This window comes from Prionailurus bengalensis, chromosome E4 (genome assembly GCF_016509475.1).
Source record: "Prionailurus bengalensis isolate Pbe53 chromosome E4, Fcat_Pben_1.1_paternal_pri, whole genome shotgun sequence".
Taxonomy (NCBI): Eukaryota; Metazoa; Chordata; class Mammalia; order Carnivora; family Felidae; genus Prionailurus; species Prionailurus bengalensis.
Genome location: NC_057360.1, coordinates 36,491,718 through 36,517,167, shown reverse-complemented (window position 1 = coordinate 36,517,167; position 25,450 = coordinate 36,491,718). Strand labels below are relative to the sequence as shown.

At 34.4% G+C, this 25,450-nt stretch overlaps 1 protein-coding gene across 2 annotated transcripts in view; it reads left to right on the top strand.

Annotated features, from left to right (window-relative positions):
* DENND1B (DENN domain containing 1B) overlaps nt 1-25,450 on the top strand; it is a 261,965-nt gene that overhangs the window by 92,267 nt on the left and 144,248 nt on the right. For both annotated transcript variants that reach the window (XM_043567911.1, XM_043567912.1), the window contains exons 4-5: nt 9,954-10,003; nt 11,971-12,090. In XM_043567911.1, the coding sequence (XP_043423846.1) occupies nt 9,954-10,003; nt 11,971-12,090 (170 nt within the window). The remainder of the gene's footprint in view (nt 1-9,953; nt 10,004-11,970; nt 12,091-25,450) is intronic.

Sequence of the window (25,450 nt, the reverse complement as noted above, 5' to 3'; positions counted from 1 at the left end):
ACTGTCTCAACACTGACTCCCTCTGTTACAATTAACTTTGTTTAACTTCATGCTGCTCTTGTTACTCCAGTATTATTTATTTATTCTAGTATGACCCTTGTTCTGATATTTGACAGTGATTTTGTTTCAGATTTTAAATAATAGGATTCAAATTTAATTACTTTGCATTTTACTCCTCTGGAAAGAAAAAAAAATCAACTTAAGCCCTTATTTATAAGTCTTTTATTTGAAAGGAGTTAGATGTATGCTTTTACTGTAAATCTGGTATTCTCAGTAGTAATAAACAAGCGTAGGTAGAAACAACATTTTCTTTTCTCTCTTTCTTTTTTTCTCTTTTTTTCTCTTTTTTTGCCTCAGAACTTAATTTCAAGGGCCTAGAACAACGTAGGGCAGGAAAGACTCACATTTGTAATTACATATTATCTCATTTTCATTTCTCCCCATGATTCCTTCATGTCCTGGCCCCCTTTATTTTTCCATACACCAGGTTGAACTTTGTTTCTGAAATATTAATTGTATAATCTTAATTCTTTATAAATATAGGAAATATCCACCATACAGAGACCAAGTGGGCATCAAATTTAGGCATCTGCAGATTATATGTTGGAACCTCCATGAAAACAAAGTGGAAAAAAAATACATATGATGGAGAATACTGGTTAGAAGCTTTAGCCTGTGAGATCAAGTCCTGACTCTAGCATTTGCTAGCCATGTGGGTTTCGACAAGTTACTCCGTCTCTTGGACTTCTTTTGTTTGTTTGTTTTTCCCCCACATATAAAAGGAAACAAAACAGAAGTTGTTGTAGGGATGAAATGAGGTAATATATGTAAAGTGCTTAGGTCAGAACCTGGCACAGAGTAAGCAATTATTTTATTATATTTTAATTTAGAAAAAGAATCAAATAAGAAAACACGCAGACTCTTAACTCACATTTCCTTGAACTGTCTGCCAAGGCAAATTTATTCTGATGATGCTAAAACAGGGTTACTTAACAGGAGTTCAACAAGTTTTTTTTTTTTCAGATCATGAGTGGTGTGCCAGGCTCTGATTAGGCATGAGAGGAGCTCCAAGGTTGAATAAGCCCCCAAAGATTTTAGAGATTCTTTTATTTCCATTGATCATGGTAATTGTAACTACTAGAACTTTCTGGTTTGCTACTGTCTTCATTTATCTCTGGTTACTGATGAGTGACATATGGTGATTATAATATTAGAAGTGGTTAAACACTCTATAACCTATATCTTGAAATAAATCTTTAGGAAAATAAAGACATGATGTGTTGTCATCATTGTATGAGAAAATTTACCTAGTTGATGGCCTGGGGATATTATATTAGAGTATTTGTTGAGAGGAGCATAAAAATATGAAGAATCATGTTGATCCTTCATAATGTTGGAAAAGAGAACAGTCACTCCTATCTCTTATCCATATGTTTTAACCAGCGTCATTTCCTTTCTTGGTCTTTATGTAGGCTAGATGCTATCTCTAAAGCACCAGACAGTTTATCCAGTCCCCTCTTGATGTCTCCATCTTTACTCCCATATGTATCTTAATTTTGTGCCCTTGTCTGCATTGCTGCTATAACTGTCTTATTTCAGGCTGCCACCACTCACCTTGATTATTGCAGAAGTCTTCTGATTTCCTAGTCTTCAGTTTATCCTTTTTAAATTTATTCTACACAGTGTAGCCAGTGATCTCTCTAAAATTCAAGCCCAGTTGTGTCTCTCCCTTATTTTAAACCCTTCAAAGCTTCCCTATTTTTCTTAGGGAGAGTGAACCATGATTTACTGTCCAAACTGAGATACTTATTTATTAGGTGTTTTTGACCAATTATTTTTAAATGGCATGATGCAGATCTTAAGTGTACAATGAAATGAGTTTTGGCAGATGCATACACCTGTGTAACCCACATTCCTTTAAAGATAGAGACTTCTTAGCACTCTAGGAAGTTCCTTGCCACCTTCTGGTTACTCATTGTATCCTCTACCCTCTCCCCCCCATAGCCCCAGGCTACCACTTTTCTGATTTCTATTAAAATAAATTATAACTTGGATACCTTTGAGAGTAAAAGGGGATGCTATTGATAATTTTCTGAGAAGATACATGTGAAGTTGTTCTGGGCAAACCAGGAGGAATGGTTTCCCTACTCTTTGCCTTAAGTCCATACTTCTTAGTTTGCCTAAAAGCATTATAAATTCAGTCCCCTGCTTATTTCTCAAGCTACATTCTCTTACTATTTGTCTAAACTTTGTCCTTGCTGTTTCTAATTTTTAGACTTTTGTTTTGTACGTATTCTTTCCTATGAGGGAAGACCATTTTTACCTCTTTTCTGCCTCCCTCTTCTCATTCTATAGCCTGGCCAGTTTCTCCTTCTCCCTTTGTTTCTCTACTTAGATAGGATTTTTTCCCTTGGGACTTTAACCACACTTCTCCAGAAGCACCACTCTCAGTTTGGTTTATATGTCTCTCTTCTAGACTTCCTGGTATTTTTCACTTTTCCTGCCAATGCTCTTAGTACATTATAATGTGATTGTCTGTGATTCCCATTCACACATTAAATACTTGGTAAATGAACATATGTAAACATATTGGCAATTCATATAAATAAATTCACATGGAGTTTGCCAGTATGTGAGTAGTGCTTAGACTATACCCTTTTAAGTAAATGGTCTTCATAGAACAGTTTATATTTTATAATTGTGTAACTCTAATTTAATTCTTCCAAACAAAGCCTCCAAATAGCTAAATAGACAATTAATTATGATTTTTCCAAACTTTTAAAATATACCATGATTCACATTTCTGCTAGGTGATTTTACAGACTCTACGGACTTTCAAGGGAAAAAGAAATAATAAATATACCATTGCTCCCAGGATATAATACCCATCTAGAGGTATATTTTTCAAACATCTCAAAGTGTACAGTCCCTGATATATGCTTTAAACTAAAGATTCTGTTCTTTCTTAAATAATCAGACAAATGACAAGATTCCCATCTGGTGTGTCGCAAGATTCGCTGTCTAGGGAAAATTAGCAGTTCGGGCATAATTCTGAACTAGGTTTAAGGCAGGACCAGGAAAAAAAAGGTAATTAAAATTTACTGCTCTGGAATATATCCTTTTTCTGGTTGTCCTCTGTAATATAAAAATCAGTTCTCTAATGTGGGACCCTCACAGTGAATAGAGAAGATGTCATGAACATCATGACAGGAGGATTATCTGCACACGGCCTAGGTATGAAGAACCACAGAAATAATATGAATCAAGAGTCTTGCCGGACTGAAGAAAAACATACAATCAAGATTAACAAAGAACAAAGAGAGATAGCACTATTAAAGGGCGGTGACGGAAAGAGAGGATGTATTTTCTGAGGGTACCCTTAACAAAATCTTTGCCAGAAACAAACAAACAAAAACACAACACGGTGTCTTTGCCAGGGAAAGGCCTAATCTGAGGTTGTAGAAGAAAGCCAGAGATAGTTTTATTCCTCAAGTTGGTCAGTTCCTTACCTAAAATTGTTAATTAATCTTTATTATGTGGATTGATAAATAAGTACATGAAACAGGAATTTTATTAGTAAATCCTCCTTAAATGAAAAATGTCTGTTGGCATGATTCTCTGAAGATAGCTTTAATTCAAAACAAGTACCAATGCGGCAGCCCAAAGTAGGCTCTTATAACATGTTAAAATCATCAGATGTGCACATGGTATGACTTTTCAGGGTTAACAGAGTCTGCTTTTATTGTGGCTGGTTGTATAGAAATAGTAGAATATATTCAAGTCTATATCTACATATATATACCTATCCGCATGAACCTATATTAAATACATTAAAATATTTCAAAGGAGGCAGATCAATTATTCAGTATAATATTTGTCATCATTTTAGGTCTCAGTATGCTAATGTTTTGGCACAGGTCATTGAACACAGGACCTTAATGTTGCAGTTACTCAGTAAATATTCGTTGGAATTCATATGATGTGTAAGAGTTCTTAAAACAAGTAACTAATTAATAAAAGAGCTAAGAGTTGTTAGGAGGTTTTTATATGTCTGTCATTGTCTAATCATTTGTGTGGATTTCTGTTTAATCCTCACAGAATCCTCCTATAAATCCCCAAATAAATCCTCAGTCCTACAAGATAGATAACTTCTGCCCATTTTCCAGATGAGGTAAATGGAGCACATAGCCAATATCTTGTGGAGCCAGACTTTGAATATTAACTGCTTGACTCTACAGGATGGCGCCCTTGACTGTGATTTTCCATCTAACGTGCGTGCCTGCGTGCCTATGTGTGCCTGTTTTGTAATGATCTAATCTTAAGTCTCCCTACTTCTGAAATTCAGGATCCTATTTCCTTTACCCTACACAACATCTGGCTGTGGATTGAAGTCATGGTAGCTTATAGGTTGACTGACATAAAACTTGTTTATTCCTAAAGATTGAAGTCCTTTCCTGCTCCTCTTAATTCTGCTTATCTTGATTTAAATGACTGCTTGATACTCACTTTTAAAGGCTTTAGTATCTGTAAATGCAGATAAATATTATAGGCAATGTTCTATTTAATGTATTTCCTTTGGTCTAGAAAATGTTACTAGTTAAAATAGGGGTGAATGAACAAAGAGGTATTTGTCGGAAAGGGGTGAGACGTTATATGGTTATTAGAAAAGAAAGGGAGTCTTCCTAAATGTTTTATTCTTAGCGGTGTATAATTGTTATTCAAGTCCTTGATTAAAAGGTAGTTAACCTAGGGATAAAAATTTGAAGGCGATTTTTAGTAGTATTTTTGACAAAGAAACTTTGGAAACCCATTTTCATATATCTAAATGTACGGTTTTCTTTCACAGCTTTTAAATGCTTCTCTTAAATTAATGAGGGAAATATATTATACTTTTTATTTGCCGGGAAAACTACCTTTCTCATTGTAAATATACATATTTTTATAACATCTCTCTGTCCTGCTTCGAATCTCGGCTTTTTCATTGTCATTGGGTTAAAACTAACATGATTGCAGACTACAGAGGTCTCTTCATCCTTCAAACACTGATTGTGTTTCCACGGCACAGTTATGTTTATAGCAAAATGTATTTCCTCCTTGGCAGTTACTTAAATCTTCCAACAATAAAAATTCATTTTTAATTTTTGAAAGTGAAAAATAACTTGACCTGAGTTCCCAGCCTACGTAATTTTAGTGTCAGAATTCACAGACATACTGTGCTTTCCCTAATTTAAGGAGGAATGATGAAAGAGAAATTTGTTTCTAATTGAAATACTACATAAAAGTAAATACCAAGAGAAAAATTCCACAGTGGGTTCATTTATTCTGATGGTTATTCCTTGGCTTAAAGTTTAAAATACATTCTCTAAATTTAAACAAACTTCTTTAAAAACACGAGAAGATGGTGTCTAAAGAGGCTATATGTATAACTGAACCATGTTAATATAATTTTACCTTGTAATAAAATGCAATCTGGCTTGACCACCTTGTTAGTATAGCTGTATTTCCCTTGAAAATGTAAGGCATCTTGTGGTGCCCCCATGAGTTTGCTGCGGGGCCCTGAGACATCTCTGCGCACAGTGTGGGAATCTCTGTTCTGCTCTGTGCAGCCTGCTTGTGACTGAACAGCTTAGTGCATGCTTCTTTTGAGAAAAAAAGTTGATTTCCCCCCATGTAAAGCACAGATTGAATTCATAGTATTAATGAATTTTCACTTATTTGGGGAAATAATATTCAAAATTAAGTAATCACCTTTTTAGAATTCTATGGCCTTGGTGAAAAATTAGAATTGACAAATAGCCCCCTTGTTGCTACAGAATGATTTTGAAAGTGTTACTGAAATGAATAAAATTATGGATATTTGAAAACTGTTCTTATATAATATTGTGTTATATTTTTCCTGAGAGCTTTGTTATAAATGTAATTACTTGATTAAAATTTTTGTAAGGAGTCTTAAGAAAGAAAATATGATACTCCAGCTTGTTTATATTAAATGACATGCCTCGTGGTTAGCAGAAAATGAGTAAGTCTGAATTTTGATTTTTTTCTAACTACTCCAAGGCTAAGCTAAGCATGGGCCACCATTTCCCTTGCCAGTGATTAGTTTAGGAGCGGCTCTGACCTTCTGGCTAATTAAATATAATGGGAAAGTCAGCCTGTGGGGCTTCTGGGAAAGGTTTCCTCTGATAAGAAGAGAAAACAGAAAGAAATGCTTCTTTCCCTGGACACTGCTGTGTCTTCATGTGGTGTGCTGAACTCTGGCAGCTTATTTCGTGACCATGAGTAGAGGTAGCTGAGGACAAAACCAACAAACTCAGGACAACAAAGCAGGACAGCAGATTCCTGGGTCCTCAAAGAGGATGTTGAATTAACCTGTCCTGAACAAATCTACCTTGTCATTTTTGCAGTGAAAGAATAACTATTCATTATATATTAAGCACCCTACATTGATACAGTTAGTCTTATTTCTTAATTTCTTAATGGATGGTATTCAAACTAAGTTAAAGAGTCAAGACCCTTATGGCGCTAGAGTGTGGGTGATCAAATGTATTTTGAAGGACCTTCCCGTTTGATTCTTAACACCTTATCTTCTAATTCTTACTGCCCTCCCATTGAGGACCTCTGGAAGAAGATAGTTATGAAATTCAATTAAGAGGACTTGAAGAATGACTGATTTTATTTGGGAATCAGGAAAGGGAAGGGGTATAGACAACCACCATGTTTTGGTTTGGGTAACTGGGTAGGTGTTGCTGCTCTTCTAGGTGATAAGGACTACAACTAAAAGAATTACTTCAGTTTTGCATATTCTGAATTTGAGGTGTCAGAAATTGGTACTGGAGAGTAGTTAAATATATAATCCCTGAGTCAGAAATATCTCAACTGTAAGACGATGAGATTTGGTAGTTGTACTGGAACCATGGGTGAAAACGAAATTGCCTTGGCAGATACACCTTATTGGTGTGGAAGAGAGGAGGTGTAGAACCTTGGAGGCAGGGGAAGAAGTAGTGGAGAAAGAAGAAAAACAATTAGTGATGTCAACAAGGACATGACTCATTTCATCTTAGATTCTTCTCTGAGAAATTCCAAGACATTTGTAATTATTGAACTTTCATCAGGAGGTAGACTCTACATATTTTAGTTTTTTCAAAAAGTAGATTCTTAAATGCTTTCTCCCCTTTTATTTGATTAATTTGTAATGTTGAACAGTAGCGTTGTGGGATAAAGAGTTAATAAACCCCTCTAACACTAGCAGTTTACTCTCTTCTCCTTTATTTGACTGTACAGCTTATTAATACAAATGTGGAATATAGTACCAAAAACACCCACCCCAATGTATAAATTTTCATCAGTCCTTATTTCCAGTCATTTATAGGACAGCAGATGTGTTGTTTTTAGGGCATATGCATATATATGTGTTATGCCCTTTGTATTTTGCTCTTCATAATTGTATATTCTACTTCATTCTTTTTGTTATTACTATTTTTAATACTTAACATTTTAGTCAAGGTGTTCTTTTTATATAAAAATAAAATATATTTGAGAGATTTAAGATGATCCGGAAAACTCAAATAATTTTTCTTGGCCAAGGAAATCAGGTATTGCCTGAAAACAAAGCCTGTAGAGAACAGAGAAACAAAACTTTTGAAGAGTATGATCTTAAATCTTTTACATAATCTATGGATCCCAATTCAGAACTGTGCGTGTGTGTTTGATATCAAAATCACCTTATGATGGAAATATCAGACTTTATGAACACTTCCAATGCATATAAAAGTATAATTTCCAATTAACATTATTGCTGAAAGGATCCCCCCCCAAAAACCCATTTGCATGTATCTTATTCCTCCCTTCAACTCTCTCTCACTCTCTCTGTCTCTCTGTCTTTTCTTTTTTAACTTCAGTTTGAATAGCACCTGTAATTAAGGAAGAAAACCGAGCCCTGGGAGCTAGGTAGGACTTTCAGCTATTGATCTGTGTAAACCCAGCTTATACTGTCAGGGGAGAAACAGTCAACTGCTGAGTTGCTTTGTCACTGACATAAGCTGAGAGAGGATTTTTTTGTCTATACTGTTTATACACTAGTCTATAGACCTGCTGGCTGGTTGAATTTTAAAGAGTGCGGAGGTTTAAAGACTTGTCCCCTGAGGGATGCTTCTGCCAGTTGGGAAGCGAGCTGAGGCTGTTTTGCAGAAGTGTGTGCCTGTGTGTTGCGTGTAGAAGGAGGGAGGGGGAGGGTGTGAAAGATTGAGCAACTAACCGGGAAACATTCTTCTTAATTTGAGTCTTAAAAAATTGATGGGAAATATATTACTACTTTGGGCGTATTTAGAAGTAGACAATGAGTTTGAAATATCTATATTGTTACAGAAATTATATGAACTTTGTAGGGGGGATATCAAAATAGTGTTCATAGGTGTAGTGAATACGATAAATGGCTTCACTTTTTGTAGCAAGACAAGGATTAGTGATGGTCAAGTGAACTGTTTTCAGTTTCAGTAATTTAAATTATTTCAAGTTTAGCAGCTCTTTTAATTACATGTAACAGAATGCTTTCAATAGTAAAACAGCTTTTTCTAAATATGGGGTCTGTGCTCATATTTTTAAAGGTATGTATGTGTTCATAAGCAAACCAGGGTACCCTTCCCTAAAGGTAGAAGGTTGCTTTTTTACATGATGCTTTTCTTTCTGCTTTAGCGTCATAAGGCTCTTGAAGCTTTCATAGGTATTGCCATTGGAATTTTGCAATGTGATGTTATTAACTAATAACCTCATTGTAGTCTACAGGTTAAAAGAACTTAATAGATCCTACTTTAAAACACTCAGTATTATGTTTCTGCAGAGGATTTAAATATTCAGATATTAATATTTTCTCTGGACGCAAATTTTATTGGTAAAGAGGTGGTAGTTTTGATGGGGGTGACTACTGCCTGAAGATATTTGCTTTTTTTCTTTTTGATAGGAAACATTCTCCTAAATCTCTGCTTTGTCTTGTAAAGTTACCTGGCTTTGAACTTATATGATGTGATCTTCAATTCTAAAGTTTAAGTTTAGAATCAGAGTTAATTTTTAGTTGTTTTTCATATATAACAAAATAGATCTTTCTCAGTTTTTTGCCAAGCGTCCGTTATTTGTATTTTATTATGACTGTTAACGAGTATGACTTCCAAAAGCTTTTAAAATTATTTTATAATGACTATAAAATCACTGCAGGTTTCAAAATCAATAGGTTATTTTCTGTGCTCAGTTAAAACATTGATTTTCATATGAGGCAATTCATAAACAAAAATGCATAGAATAGAAGGTATGTTGTTTTAAATTTAAGGGCTTATTTTTAGATACGCATTCTTTTAAAGAATGTTATTTGAGATAAACTTGCTGTTACTCTTGTTGAATTTACTGAGAGAAACATATAAATGTGTTTCTTTAGCCATAGAACGTCTTTTTCTTTTTTTTTTTAACCATTTTACTATGGGACATGTAGCGTTGTTTTACCTCTCAGTAATTCATTCTGCTGCCAACTTCATTCCCTTTTCTCTGCCTGCATTTTAATTGAAACAACATTTATATTTTTGAGCCAGGATCTGTCAGAAGTCCCTGTGGCTAGTCTGTGGTACAAGTAGCAGCAGACGTAGCTTACCCATATGGTGCGGTGCTTCTTGTAAAATCCATATGGCCTTGTTGAAGGGAATCCCAGCGGGGATGTGAAGGGTGTTAATACCCTTCAGGCCAGGCCTTTCCCTCCTGGGGCTTCCGTGGCATTGTCAGTGCAATCTGCCAAAGCACCAACTTAATTCCTTTTTAATAATCAATTATTTTAGTCTAGGAACCTGTGCTATTTTTCCTAAGGAAAAAAAAAACACAAACTTTTTTCCTCCCTAGAAAATGTCTCAAGAAAAGTTTTAACTGTATCTTTAAAAATATTCTAAAGCTTTTTTTTTTTTAATTTGCATTTGCAGGAAGTACTACAGAGCGTGCCCAAGTTCTGTTTCCCCTTTGACATTGAAAGGTACGGTATAAGGGTATATAAGCCATCATTCAAAGTAACTTCAACTCATCTTAGTGAGCACTTTAAAATGATGACATGTTTTTTAGTAAAAAGAAATGGCTTTCTCTTCACCGCTTCTAACAACAACAAAAAAATTAAATAATATTTGGAGAGAAGTAGCCTTTTTACATCACTATATCTTTTGTTTTCTCCACTCGGGCCAGTTAGAAGTCTTAAGGATCCATTTCTTCCTTTTGTTCTTCAGGTACATTTTGTAAGCACCTGCAGAAAAAAATATCACTGTGTCCTTAATCAGAGCCTTAGAATTGTGTCTTTTAAAATGAGATGTATATATCCTGGTTTCTATCTCACTTCACCCTAATTGAAAAGACCATCTGTGTGATATTGTAAAACCCATGACTAGTTGTCTCCCAAGAATAGCTGTATAGAAATAGTGCAATATTATGGAAGGCTGCAGGGAAACCCTCCCAGCAGTTTTGAAAATCTCATTATGTTTGTATTTTACTGAACAAATACTGAATGAATAGAGTATTACCTGTGTGTAGTTGGAATTTCACAGAATCTATGGGCCTTTGAGCGTAAAAACAGGTCACTTGTTTCTCACGTGATTTTCACACCCTATTATCAGTTTTTTAAGAGTATGATATGAGGGGTTTTAAAAGAAAATTTATTTTCAGAAAATATTTTGCTAAAGTAAAGATGAGTAAAAATCTGAAATTTACAATATTTAAGATCATGCCTTGTGAATGATGGGCTAATTGATACTAATAAGTATCAATACCCCTTGTTTTACCTCCTTTCTGGAGAGTAAATTATGCTTGTTAAACTTGCAATTTTCAAACTAATAGCAAAGATAACATAAACGAAGAAAAGCTCTCGAAAGTATATTGTGAACATTGAGCACTAGAGGGCACAGCAGGCACTAGAGGTTGTTTTTGAAGTTTGTGAAATTGTTTTCAAAACCGTCCACTTCAAAGTGTGTTTGGTAAATGTTCAGCACTTGAAATACAGGATTTCCTGACAATCGAAGGCAATTTGTAGTATTGGCATGCTATAGTAGTAAAGTAACTTACTTCTTTTTACCTAATTCCTGTGGCTGTTTCAAAACCAAAATTTTCGGTGCGATGGATATCTTACCTTGGGACAAGGAAGCAGATGTTCAGTTATGGTTGTCTAAGGGCAAGATTATAGCCAGTAACAGGAAATGTATTTCTATAGTTCAAATGCTGATAAAGATTCAGTGTAGTAATTTACATTGCACCTTACACTGCAGTGTGACACAGAGTATGGGTGATAGCCTGATACTCAGGTCACGGTTCATTTAAATTCTTCATAGTAAGCTTTATCTGTAGAAATTGCACTCTTGTTTTGCGCTTGGAAATCTACTCAGTGTATGGGTAGCTCTAGAAGAGAATGCTAAAAAAAGTGCCAATAGTAATTTTTATGGTACTTTACTGGGTGAGAATGTCAGCAGAAGAAGCAATTAAACAGAGTTGGTAGGGGCTGCCATTGGATTCTAAAGCAACCTGATTTGCTGTCTAAGCAATTTTAAAATAAAATCATGAAAATAGAGGCAGGAGTTGAGCAGAATCAGTCATCGTGTCTTGGTTCTCACTTCCATGGTCTCAGTAAAAGTATTTTCAGATTTATGAAATATTTTGTAAGTACTTTCAGGCATGTGCCAGCTTACAGTGAAATACCTTATGATTCCCTACTAAGGGGTTAGTCTGTATATGTTTAATTGCTCAGCCTGTAAGATGTTACAACTTTCTGTGATATTCAGCTCATGATTTCGTTTACACATTTCACACTCATTTTAGTTTTAGAACCTAGTTCTAGATTTGAGAACCAACTGATTGGGAAGGTGAAACCAGTGCCTCATGTACATATATTCTTGTTTTGTTTTTCTTTAAGAAAATTCTCACGCAAAAGACGCATTAAAGTTTTATAATATTGCTGTGTTTTAGAGTATCCCAGACTCAAGTTGGACAGCACTTTACCTTTGTACTGACAGACATTGAAAGTAAACAGAGATTTGGATTCTGCAGACTCACATCAGGAGGCAAAATTTGCTTGTGCATTCTTAGGTGAGTATTTGTAGTAAAACCAAACCAAAACAAAACTGGATGTATTAATCATTAACTGTGCCTTTCTTTGGTACTTTGTTGTGCTTAGGATGCTTAAAAATAATGTGCATAATATTTTTTTGCTTATATGTTTTCTCTAGCTCTAAGTAAGTTGAAAAATAGTTTTATTTTCTATATATAGCATCAATTAGGCTTAAAGATTTACCAGTAACAGTAAAATTTTTCTTGGAAGACTTGACTCTTTTACGATTCGTTTTTGTGGGTTTGTGTTTTGGAAAATTAAATATTTAGATGTGAGTTCAAATAATATATATGTCATCTGTTAAATAAGATGCAAAAAAAAAGTCAATGACAGTAATGCATGCTCTTTTCTACCACTGATCCAGAACTTGTATTTTTGAAAGTTAAGTTACTGCTTTAGGGCAACGGTTATAAACTGGTGATTCTGGGTCAGAAATGTTCAGAGATGTTTTATTGGTCCTGTGATGTTTTAAACATTTTGAAGATGTTTCTAACTTTATACATTGTAGTAAAATTTTGCCTAAAATTCAAGTTTCTGATTTCTTTTGCCAAATGGGAATGGCTGCTAATTCTGGTCTTGCACTTCCCAGTAGCAGCAATAAGCTGGAACTAAGCAGCAGGTTTGTAGTTGTGCCATGAGTTTGCTAGTTTGTCACCAGTCCTGCCTGTCCTGCTTCAGTCGCTTACATCATCTGCTTGCCTCAATATGTAGTTAAGAATGTGTCTCCTTTTTGTAGACCTAGGGTTCTGAGATGCTGGCTGTTGACAAGGAAGGGACCTAAAAATTAGCTTCCCTTTAGTATGTCTTGATGAATCTGAAATCCAGATGTATTCCACAAAAATAAGATTCTATACTGTGGTTATAATATGGATTTTGGTCAAGCTAGATTCTATAGAAATGCTTGTAGGAAAAGAAATAACATTGGGGCGCCTGGGTGGCGCAGTCGGTTAAGCGTCCGACTTCAGCCAGGTCACGATCTCGCGGTCCGTGAGTTCGAGCCCCGCGTCGGGCTCTGGGCTGATGGCTCAGAGCCTGGAGCCTGTTTCCGATTCTGTGTCTCCCTCTCTCTCTGCCCCTCCCCCGTTCATGCTCTGTCTCTCCCTGTCCCAAAAATAAATAAACGTTGAAAAAAAATTTAAAAAAATAAAAAATAAAAAAAAAAGAAATAACATTTAATAGTAAAATATTGCAAAGAAAGCTTTGGTGTAAATTTGATGTTCGTTTGCTGTTTAGCTACATTCATAGCATTCTTTGTGCTTTAGGTTCTAAATTTACTCAGAACATTTGTTAGAGTTGGAGAATTTTCTTCAATCTTTATTTGAAAGTAAATGCTTAACTGTTTTACAAGTAATTATGTTTTATCTGGACGAGTATTATGCTTCAAACTATAGGTTGTGATTCTTACAATTTAAAGCTGGTTGGTTGTGCATTGAGAGTGGGGGTGACAGTGTGGAAAATGGGTTGGGAAAGCTCCTTTTATCATTGTGTTTCATGCTGAAGTTTCAAAAGGGGGGTATAACCTTATCTACTCTGTCCAAGACAGGTTTGTCCTCAGAGAAAGACCAAAAGCTGTATGTCCTTCTAATTTTTCTCTGTCAATCTTAAGATTTTTCGTTAAAATGTCAAATTTACAGAAGAGTTTCAAGAATACTACAGTGAACTCTTGTATATACATCAACCAGATTCACAATTGTTAACATGCTTCTCTCTCTCCTTCCTCTATGTCCCTCTCAGTACACATACACCCACAAGCAAATTCTTTTTCTCTCTCTTTCTCTTATGGTTGTTTTTGCTGGCCCACTTGAGAGTAAATTACAGACATCATTTTTCTGTAATATTTGAACCTGCATTTTTACAACGTACCTCATTGCCTCTGAAATGAGTTCCTGATATTGATAATTAAAGATTATGAACCTTTGTCTTCATGTTGAACTGTTAAAATATTTTGAATACACTGAACCTATTCATAATTAGCAAACTGTTCTTAAATATTCAGAATAGTCCCTACAAATGTGCTTATAGAATAAACATTCTTGGAAATTTCTGCTTAAGTTTAGGAAAGCCAATATTACTTCAGAATATTTACACAAAAAAGGACTATAGCTATTTGTTAAATTCGTGAATGACTGGTATAGTGTTCATGTCTCCAAACCAGGGGTCATTAATTTGGAGAAAACAGATTCTAAAAAAGTTACAGTAATCGAGTTATTGTTGTCAAACTTGTATATGTAGAAGAACATCTGAGTGTTGTAGTACTTTTTGGATTAGGAATAGTTTGACCCGCAGAAAATAAAGTTATATTACATACATTTAATGAAAGAGTAAAATCATACATGCCAATAAAGAAAACCTTTCACAATCTGCATTACTGAGTTATTTTATGTTTAAAAAATATTCCTTTTTCATCTGTATCTGTTCATTTATTTTTGTCATGTGACAGTGCTTTCTGGTAGATAAGAAATAGGTATCAAGGCTTTATGAAAAAAAAAATAGGGGAGAGTCTTCAATTGACAAGTTTCTATTCTCCAGCTTAGTTTTTCCTAGGAAATTTAAAAAAGACTGCCATCTCAAGATTAATGGCATAACAGAATCTTTGTCCTGAAAGGCAATGTGCTCTGTTGAGAATAGCCAGATTAGAGAATAGCCAGTAAATTAGAGAGCTATTTACTTTTAATAGTGAAAGAGAATTAAAACTTAGTGGAATTCAGCAGTGTATTCAGAAAGTTGTTGGGGCGCCTGGGTGGCTCAGTTGGTTGAGTGTCCAACTTTAGCTCAGGTCATGATCTCATGGCTCATGGGTTCTAGCCCTGCATCGGGCTCTGTGCTGACAGCTCAGAGCCTGGAGCTACTTCAGATTCTGTGTCTCCTTCTCTCTTGACCCCTTCCCCACTTGTGCTCTGTCTCTCTCTTTCTCTCTCAAAAATAAATAAACATTAAAAATTGTTATAGGTAAATACCTATTTTAAGCTATTAAAATAGCTTAATAGTAATTAATGTATGTCTGTGAAAATAATTTTAACAAGTCTCTTAAATGCTATAGTAAGGAGAATAATGGTGTTCTGGGTCCTGGTTTGCCTATGGATTAGAGCAGGTCTCCCCCCAGTTTAGATTTAACTTTATAATTATTGAAAGGAAGGATAAAACTTTAAATGTACTAGAAGAAAATATTGTTGGTTTTTAAAAATTACTGTAGTTATGAGTGCTTTTATATCCATCCCTACTATTGAATCTTGAGGCCAAAAAGATTGGCATCTTTGTATGATGATGGAAGCTTTTGTTAGATGACAACAATAATAAGGGAATTAAAAATACCAATAATGAGTGGCACCTGGGTGGCTCAGTTGTTTCAGCATCTGACTCTTGATCTCAGCTCAGGTCTTGATTTCAGGGTCATGAGTTCAAGCCCTGCTTTGGGCTCTGCACTGAGCGTGAAGCCTACTTAAAAAACAAAACAAAACAAAAAAAAACCAAACCAAAAAACAATAATGAAGTGATAAGAATATATTTACAATCACTGTAACAGAGTTAATAGCCATGATACATAATAAATACCTACAAGTTAATGACACAGAGCCCAATAGGAGAATAAGTAAATCCTCAAAAAACTAGAAATAGCAAACCAGCAATTGCACTACTAGGCATTTATCCAAGGGATACAGGTGTGCTGTTCGAAGGGACACATGCACCCTCATGTTTATAGCAGCACTATCAACAAGAGCCAAAGTATGGAAAGAGCCCAAATGTTCATTGATGGATAAATGGAGAAAGATGTGGTATATATGTATATGTGTATATATACACATATAATACATACAATGGAGTATTACTCGGCGATCAAAAAGAATGAAATCTTGTCGTTTGCAACTACATGGATGGAACTGGAGGGCATTGTGCTAAGTGAAATTAGTCAGTCAGAGAAAGACAAAAATCATATGACTTCACTCATATGAGGACTTTAAGAGACAAAACAGATGAACATAAGGGAAGGGAAACAAAAATAATATAAACAGGGAGAGGGACAAGACAGAAGAGACTCATAACTATGGAGAACAAACTGAGGGTTGCTGGAGGGGTTGTGGGAGGGGGATGGGCTAAATGGGTAAGGGGCATTAAGGAATCTACTCCTGAAATCATTGTTTCACTATATCCTAACTAGGGATGTAAATTTTAAAAAATTTAAAAAAAAATTAAAAAAAAAAAACCTTATATGACTTTACCACCCCCCACCCAAAAGAATAAGTAAAGTATCTGAATAACATATTCACACAGGAAATTTAAATAGCATATACACCTATGAATGATGCTCGGCCTTACCGAAGGTGAAAGAACTGAGCACATTAAGATTGACAGAAGTAGAATAAAAAAAAAACAACATGAGGGGAAACAGACATGTCATGTACTGTTTATGGGACTATAAAATGACATAACCTCAATTTAATAATACCTATCAGATTTGTAAAATCTCATGCTCCTTAATTATAGGTCCACAATTTTAAATCTCGGGAATATTGCCCGTAGTCATCAGTAAAGTGTGAGCAAAGTTACTACAGCATGGTTTATAAGCAAAAAAATGGGACATAAATATCCCTCAGTAGGAGTCAATTAAGTATGTTATAGTACATTCCCCAGTCTCCCCTGGTAACCAACCCCCCCTTACCTGCTAGAATGTTCTCTGTGTTTTTTATTGATGTGTTACTCTCCCAGTGCCTACAATAGTGCCTGGCACATAGTGAATTCTTAATAGTTATTTGTTGAATAATTAAATTAATGTATAAATGACAGGATGGAATATTATTTATCTATTAGGGAAAATTATATATACATACAGATTCTGACTCAGAGAAATGTTTATGATATATTGTGAAATGAAAAGTTTCTTTCATGGTACGTTCTTATATTATTAAAGAACAATTTATATGTGTATATAAATTCATGTATTTTAAGAAGTAGTTAACAATGAGAAAGAGCATATGTTAACATATCATTGTATATATTTATAAAAAAGACTTAGAAGGATAGATCTCTAATTTTGTTTTACTTTACACATTTCAGCATTTATCCATTTTTTTGTGTGATGAATGAGGCATTTTAACCAGCTTTTCCTTGTTCTAAAATCTAGATATTAGAACTATAAATAGCATATGAAAATCAGTAGGAATTTAGCCAGATCATCTTTTGTCAGTTAAAATATGTAGTCTCTTTGCAAGATAAGAGATTATTTTACTAGTGTGTTTTATTAAAGGCCCTTCAAAGGGAGTCACTTGATCATTGTGGTATAGCACAATTAAGAATGGAAAGGGTCGTTTCATTCTGTGCCCTTGCCTTTGAAATTTGGAGTCACAGTGTGTGAAAGAATGACCTTTGGAAGAGAAAAAAATATGGCTTGTGAAATGACTTTCCCATCCCCATCACGGAACCTGAGATTAGTGTTTTTCTATAATTTCAATTACGAGGTGGTTGGAGAAATGCTGCTATGTCTATAATTTATTTCCTATTGTTTGTTTCCCTTCCAACACTGCTCATTTAATTTCATTGTATCCTTAAGACGTAGAAGAACGTTTGTTTGTTTCAATATGAAACCAAGACTTAGAATTTGGTAATTTTCTGAGGTGAGTGGGGAAGGAAGGTAGAATTATCTAATAAACTATTCACAGGATTAGTTAGGGCGATCAGGCCTATTCATCTGAAGACCAGGTTTTTTTGTATGTGTGGGGTTTTTGTTGTTGTTGTTGTTGTTGTTGTTTTGTTTTAAATTATGGAACGTGGTGCTTGCAGGGTTGTATGAGAGAATCACCTATGCTGGTATTCTGAGTTTTAACTTGGGAGTAATGTTTGACTCTGTTTGGTGGGAGTGTCCTAGTTTTCTTAGAATCCCACCTTAGTTCTAAGGCTTCTTAGAGTTTAGCCTTTAATAGGGCTAAAATTTTAGAAATACGACAAAATACTTGCATAAGCAAGAGACAGACATCTATGTCTTTAACCATGTTTTTCTGATAACAAAAATAATATATTTTACTAGGGAAAATGAGGAAGATCCAGAGAAGTGTAAAAAAGAAAATAAGGGCACTTGTATGTGCAACACTTACTTAAATTTTTGTATTTCATTCTTGCCTCATTTCTGTAAGACTTGTTAAAATAGATTTACAAATCTTCCTGTCAGATAGCAAACTAAATAAGGAACTTAGTCTTTAGTCAAAAATTTTAAAATGAATGCATGCAAGTACAGCAGTTTATAAATTGGGAAAGTTGCAGTGGCTTTCACAGTATCCCCTGTAAGTGCTAGGAGGTTTGCACATGCTCAGTCGACAGTTTTTTCTTTCCTTAAAAGTTGAGATTTAACACAAAGATGATTTCCTTTCTGATTATAGTTCTTTAAATTTTTAGTTACATGTATCTTTACCTGGAATATTTTATGACTTTCAAATATGAAAACTTTTCACACCTTGTCCGTGAACCTGTTGTGCAAAATCAGCCATTTATATTGAAACATACACCATGCTTAGGTATTCCTCTGTGAGATAATACTGGTTTTATTATTTAGGGGTTATTCTCAATATTAAATGATTTAATATCCTTAGATAGAAATTAATATTTTTCCTGTTGTCTTTGTAATATTCTGCTAAACACTTTAAATTTTCTTTATTGTGATTAAATATATATTCACAAAAAAATCTTTTCATTTGTATTGCCTTCTAGTGGTTGTATTTTAACGATCTAAATTTTAAAAGAAAAATATAAATGTCTCTTGAGTTTGTTGATATTTAACAGTTTAAAATATTTTAGGTCCTTAAAGATAGTCATAATGAGGATGAAATACATTTAAAGGTGGTTAAGATTTTTAATATGAAGTAAAATCAAGTATAAAAGTTGATGTTTACTTTTGAATTTTCAGCCATGGTTGTATACTTCAGCTCTTTCTATGGCATATCTATCCTAGCTTAACAAGATTTCCAAAATGTTCTGAGAGATTACTAATTTAAATCTTGCCGTTGTTTGTATTTAGAATTGCTTTCACATGCTACCAAAAATGCAAGAAATAACTTTTTCTCCCCCTAATTTGATTAACATAATTTTAGAACGATAAAAGTGTTGCCAAGGGTTCAAAATGAAATGCCCTAATAAGGAAGACAGATTGATGTTTAGTGTTTAGGGCCTTTGTAGTCCCCTCCTGTGCCTCCCCCTGCACTTTAACTCATACCAAACTTGAAGCTTTCACACTCTTCCTCTGGGCAAATCCCTGAGAAGCAGAATGTTTCAATTTTACACATTTTGTGTCAATTTTCCAGACAGAAAAACAGCCTCTAGACATGAGACGTTTTTCTACGGAAAGGCAGTTTCCTTAGTTTTATTTGATTACTCTAAGTTAGGTTCCTGCTGATCACTTAGACTGTTAGTGGTTACCTGACTATTTGACAAAAAACATTTCCTTTCCTTTATTTAACCTTTGACTTTTGGATGTAAAAGTTTTATCAGCTCTATAGTGGAAGCACAAGTGTGGGGGAAGTCTTCTTACTGCCACAAAATGGATTCATGACTTTATACTTACTGTGTTTTGCCTTATGTCTTCACAAAAAATAAATAAATAAGAAAATCTCATGACTAAACTTGAAGAATCTCTTGCCTTTTAAGCAAATAATTGGTCTAAATGTATTTATTTTACATTTATATATCTTTGCAAGACTATGAGAGTCACAGTTACTCTTTGTTAGAGAAATTACATTTTTGGTTTTATAAGACTCAAGTAAAATATTGTCGTTATAGTATGTTGAGTACATTTTTTTAGCTTTCTAGGATTTTTGTGGTTGGTTGTAAGCAGATTTTGACTGTCTTTGGGACTATAAAATTTAGTAAAAAAATATTTCAACTTGTAATTCATCAGTTTAAGGGCTTGTATATTAGTTAGAAATGGCTTTCAACATGTATTGTTTGAAAATTATCTTAAAAGCCACAAAAGTAAAAAACTTGAGAATAACATTTCTTACCCAGCATCTTAAGCTTATATAATTTACAATGTTTTATAAGTTTGTAACTTTTATAATATATGTGTTATTTTTACTATACACATTTTGTCTGTAAAGTTTGCAATGGGATCCTGTTAAAATACTTGAATTACTGATGACTTTGTGTACTCCAGAGCATTTTCTTTGTCATATGAAAGAATGAGCAGGACTTCCTGTTGAGTGGTTGCTTCATAACAAGGATTGTGAATTCAGTTACCTACAGGGACCAGGAACGGGATTCAAATGAGATACACAGGTTAAGTGTCTGACAATTAGAAGTCGGGATTAGTGTGGTGATCCAAATAGCACATACCACATCCAAAGACTGGAGTCATTACACAGCTCTAGGTACTTGTTACAGAGTGAAAAATGCGTGCCTGGTATTGCCAGTTCTTTTGATTTCTAAGAGGAGCAAGAAGTCCAGATTTTTAAGTGAATTATCTCAGGTTTAGAAGGTGGCAGCTTATTTAAACAAGAAGGGTGGGTTGATCACACAAAATATGCCCATTGGGCTGGAGATGGTTAGTCTGCAGGTCGCCAGTCTGTGTCCTCTACTCTAGATGCTATTGTTTATTAGCAACAGAAAATGCCCAAGCTTCCCTGATGTTTCTAGGAGCATGACTGGTTGTAGAATAGCTCCACTTTGATGTGTGATGTTTTTATTAAAATGTGAATGATATTTAGTCTTTAAAAAGGAGCTATTATCACCAAGAATCAGTACAGTTCATAAGTGCATGTTATGTGTAACTAATCACCCTGCTTTAGATGGCGACACTGGTGTATCAGGAAGTGCTGTAGAAATTCAAGTCTGTTTCTCTATCTCCTATGAACAAATTATATACAGAAAAAGATATTGACTACACAATAGAGGTTGAAGTTATAAGTCCTCCTATTGGTTAAAACATCGTACTTAAATTGTTGGTAAGTAGACTTATATTACTTTGAGAGGGATGTTGTTCCATGTTGTAGGCCATGTCCTTTCAAAATTTTCAAAATTTTTAAAATTTATAATTGGAAGGAATTGCCAATATGCTAGATGAAAGAATTGAACAGATCTTTATCTGCTGAGATATTTGTCTATATGAACAAAATGTAATTTAAAAGGCTGTGGACAGTAGTTAGATAAACAAATTTTGGAAGATAGAACCTGCTTAAGCAGATAGAAATTATTAATAGACTGATTTAGGTTTAAACTGAAATATATTTTGTCATGGTTTATTTAGCTACCTGAAAATGTCTGGTCATTGGACTTGTTTATTCAAAGGTTGGATATTATCAAACTCCATGCCTGCATTGGGTGATGGGCTATCTACCGTGGACCCCTGAGCAAGTATTGCTGTCAGATGGATCAGTATTCTAATCCTGGTCTTGCCATTTGGTAACTTTGTGACCCTGGATAATTTGCTTTAATTTAGTTTCGTCAATTATACACTATGGCATTATTTTAATAATTAAAGGAGATAACACATACAAAGTATGTAGCATGTTTACATACATATAGTTAGTGCTTAAGAAGTTTTATTCCCTGTTGTTCCAATTATTTTGACATAGAGAGTCTCATTCTTAGATTCTGCTCCGTATTCTCTAGATGGGCATAGAACTAATAAGTCATGTTACCCAAACAGAAATAACATAGCATGATGGACCCTTACACATGACTATGAGAATATCCCAAATGTAAACTTTGTTGCAGTGTTTTTTTAAAAAATAGTGTTAGCCTGATTTACAGATGAAATCATATTAGAGGTAGTTATAAAACATCACTGTGTCTAGCAGTGCTGTAAACATAATTAAGTTGAGTGTTGAATTTGATAATTAAGACACTGAACGTGAGAACAAAATCCAGCGTATCATGTATCAAGAACAAACATAGCTTGGTACCAGGATGAAATTCAGTAAGAGTTAGTATTCTTGGAGATCATAAAAAATAGCAGTAATTATATAGATACCAAAATACCTAACACAAATAAAACTGATAAGTCTTGAGAAGTAACCTAAATGTTAATCAGTTATTTAATTCAATTTGTTTTATTTTCAAAAACAGTCAAATAATCTTACAGATAAATTATATAAATTAGCTTCTAATGAAAAGTAGGGTTTTAGTTCATCTCCACAATTTGAAAGAAAATTGAAAGAGGAAGATAGCCAATGAAAACTAATAATGTAAAGATGAGAAATCCAGAACATTGAAAAGCATATTTGCACTGTTGGTGGGAAAACAGTATGGGGATTCCTCAAAAAGTTAAAAATAAAACTACCTTATGATCCAGCAGTTGCACTACTGGGTATTTACCCAAAGAATACAAGAACACTACTAATTCAAAGGGATGTATGAACCCCTGTGTTTATAGCAGCATTACTTACAATAGCCAAGATATGGAAGCAGTTCAAGTGTCCATTAATTGACTAACAAATAAAGAAGATGTAATATAAATATGTGTATAATGGAATGTTATTCAGCCATAAAGAGGGATGAAATCTTGCCATTTACAACGACATGGAAGGAGCTAGAGAGTATATAATGCTAAGTGAAATGAGTCAGTCAGAGAAAGACTAATACCACATGATTTCACTTATATGTGGAATTTAAGAAACCAAACAAGGGAAAAATAGAGACAGACAGAGACAAAGCAAATTATGGAGAACAATCTGATATTATGAGAGGGGAGGGTGGGGTGGTGATGGGTTGAATAAGTGATGGGGATTAAGGAGTGCACTTGTGATGAGCACAGGGTGATGTATGAACTGGTGACTTAACTATATTGTATACCTGAAACTAATAGAATGCTCTATGTTAACTAACTGGAATTAAAATAAAAAAAAAAAGAAAAGCATGCAAGATGAAAAGAGCGTTAATGTATTTTGTCTAGAAAAAGGTTATCTTATTTTGTAATAACTTATGATATATTTATTATAATTTTTATTTTTATAATGGACCAAGAAAGAAGAATTCGGGTTAAAATGGTTTCACATTATTTAAGTAAGGTGGAAATGACAATATAAGGATTAACAGGTAGACATGCAACCATCTAAAATCAATAAATTTTGCTTTATCTAAAAATTCTTGAGAGCAAGATAGAAACAGAACAGCATGCTCCTTGAATAGATTAGGTCTCATCTTATGTGAACATACAGATCTGAACTACATGACATATTGAAATTTTCCTGAGGTGACACTTTCTTCAGGCCATTAAAAGTTGAAATATGAATATGAAATGCTTGCAAATGAAAGAAATGGCACTTGTATCCAAGGAGCTGTGGAAGGACATTCTCCATGAAAATTATTTCATTTGAGGTATAAAGAGTGTAGAAAACATGATGTGGTAATTTGCATGGTATTGAGCTGATAATTTAAAAATAGTGTTAGTAATCTTTTTCTTTCTTTTGTGAGAGATACAGTAGAATAGCCATCTGAGCACTAGAGTTAAAGAGTTGAATAATTTAAATAAGAAAGTTGAGAATACCTATACTAACTTCTGATTTTCAGGTTTCCCGAAGGCTATAGACTGGTTGTTCTTTAGGCCTTTGTAGTTTATTCTTCTATTTAACTGTTCTTAGTGGGATTAGATTTTTTGTCTCCTATATCCTGGTGTTCCTCCTTTTTGCTTCACTGTCTCAGTTTGTTAAAGCCATCCTTTGGTAGTCTCCCAAAAATAGTGCAAAGGAGGTAAATTTCTGAGTCGGAGCATGACTGAAAATGTTATCAGTCTAGCCCCGCCTGTGATTGGTAGTTTCTCTGGGCAGAGAACTATAGTCAGGGAGATAGACACACCCCCCCCCCCAACCCCGCCAGGTGGCACAGACCCTGGGCCTTGCCACCTGCTCCCTCCTCATTGGCTCTCTGACCTGTGTCAGAGTAAATTCCAGATCCTAGGAGAGAAAGTCCCTGGGAATGCAAGCACATGGGGTGGGGTGGGGAGGACTCCATGATGTCCCCGCCATTTCTGAAGAAAGCTGCCTTGCATTTTGAAGGCATTATCTTCTTACTTTCTGGAATTGCCTGTTTGAGAGGCTCAGTGGCATTTTGAATTTAATTCCTTTGTATGTTACGTGTTTTGTCTTTTTGGAAATTCTTAGGTGCTTTCTGTCCCCCGTTGTGGAATTTTTCACTGTGATATTCTGGTTTGGCTCATTGATTTTACAGTTCACTCAGTGGCTTTCTCATTCTGAACACTCATATCTAGGAGTTTTTCCAGTTAACTTTTAAAAAAGAAATTTTTATTGCTGTTTTCCCTTTTTTCTTTCTTTTTGGAACTACTGTTAGTCAACTACATGATTGAGTCAGGCACATGATTGGTGCCCTGATATTTTAATGTTTACTCTCCTATTATCTCTTCATTCTAGTTGCTAAGAGATATTCTTGATTTACTTTCTAACCTTTCTATTGATTTTAAGTACTTCAGATTTCATATTTTGAACATCTAAGAGTTTTTTCTGTTTTTTAAAAAATTTTCTTCACTTCTTTTTTAGATTTCATTCTAAGAGCATTCTGTTCTTTATTCAGCTCCTAAGAATATCAGTGATAACTTTTTAGAGTTCTCATCTGTTGTTTGTATTGTCTGTGTTTACTTAGAATTCCTTTTATGTTTGTATTGATGTCTGTATTTCCTCAAATGTCTGGTGGTCGGACTGTTAATTTATATTTAAGATAGAGGCACTAAACTGCATTAGAAAACTTTGTCCATGCAGTGGTGGGTTTCATTCCAAGAAAATAGGACCTCTGAGGTTTTTTTGTCTTTGTTTTTGTTTTTTTCTTTGAAAGATTCCTGGATCAGTGTTTCAGGATCCTGGAATGGGGGGAAGTGTGCAAATATACTAGCTACTGGTCATTTTCCCTTCTGTTGGCACCTAGATTTTGGTGTTCTTTCTTTTGCTAAGTCAGTTATTCTTCATTTCCTTTTTGTCTTCACAAAACCATTCACCTGTGTTGCTGTCTGTTACTTTTTTCTCCATTTCTCTTGTCCTCATTAATTTATACCCTTTTTACTCATTTACTCATCATTTTAGTGCCATTTCCAAAGGGCACAGAGATAAATGTATTTATTCAATGTGCTAGATTTAACTATAAGTTGGTAGATATTTTAAAATATAGGCATATTTTATATTATTAGTTAGTATTTACAATCATTATTTTAAAGAACTCTATAACAATTCTGCTGAATAAAGATACTATTTTAACTGTTCTTCTGTTATGACTTTGGTTACTCTTGAATGAAAAAGCATCTTTCATAGCCATTAATGAATCAGACATTATATGAAAAATACAGATAGAAAGTTGTTTTTCTAAGCCTTGTTCATTGATTTTTAAATTTTAAATTTGTTTTATATAATATATAGT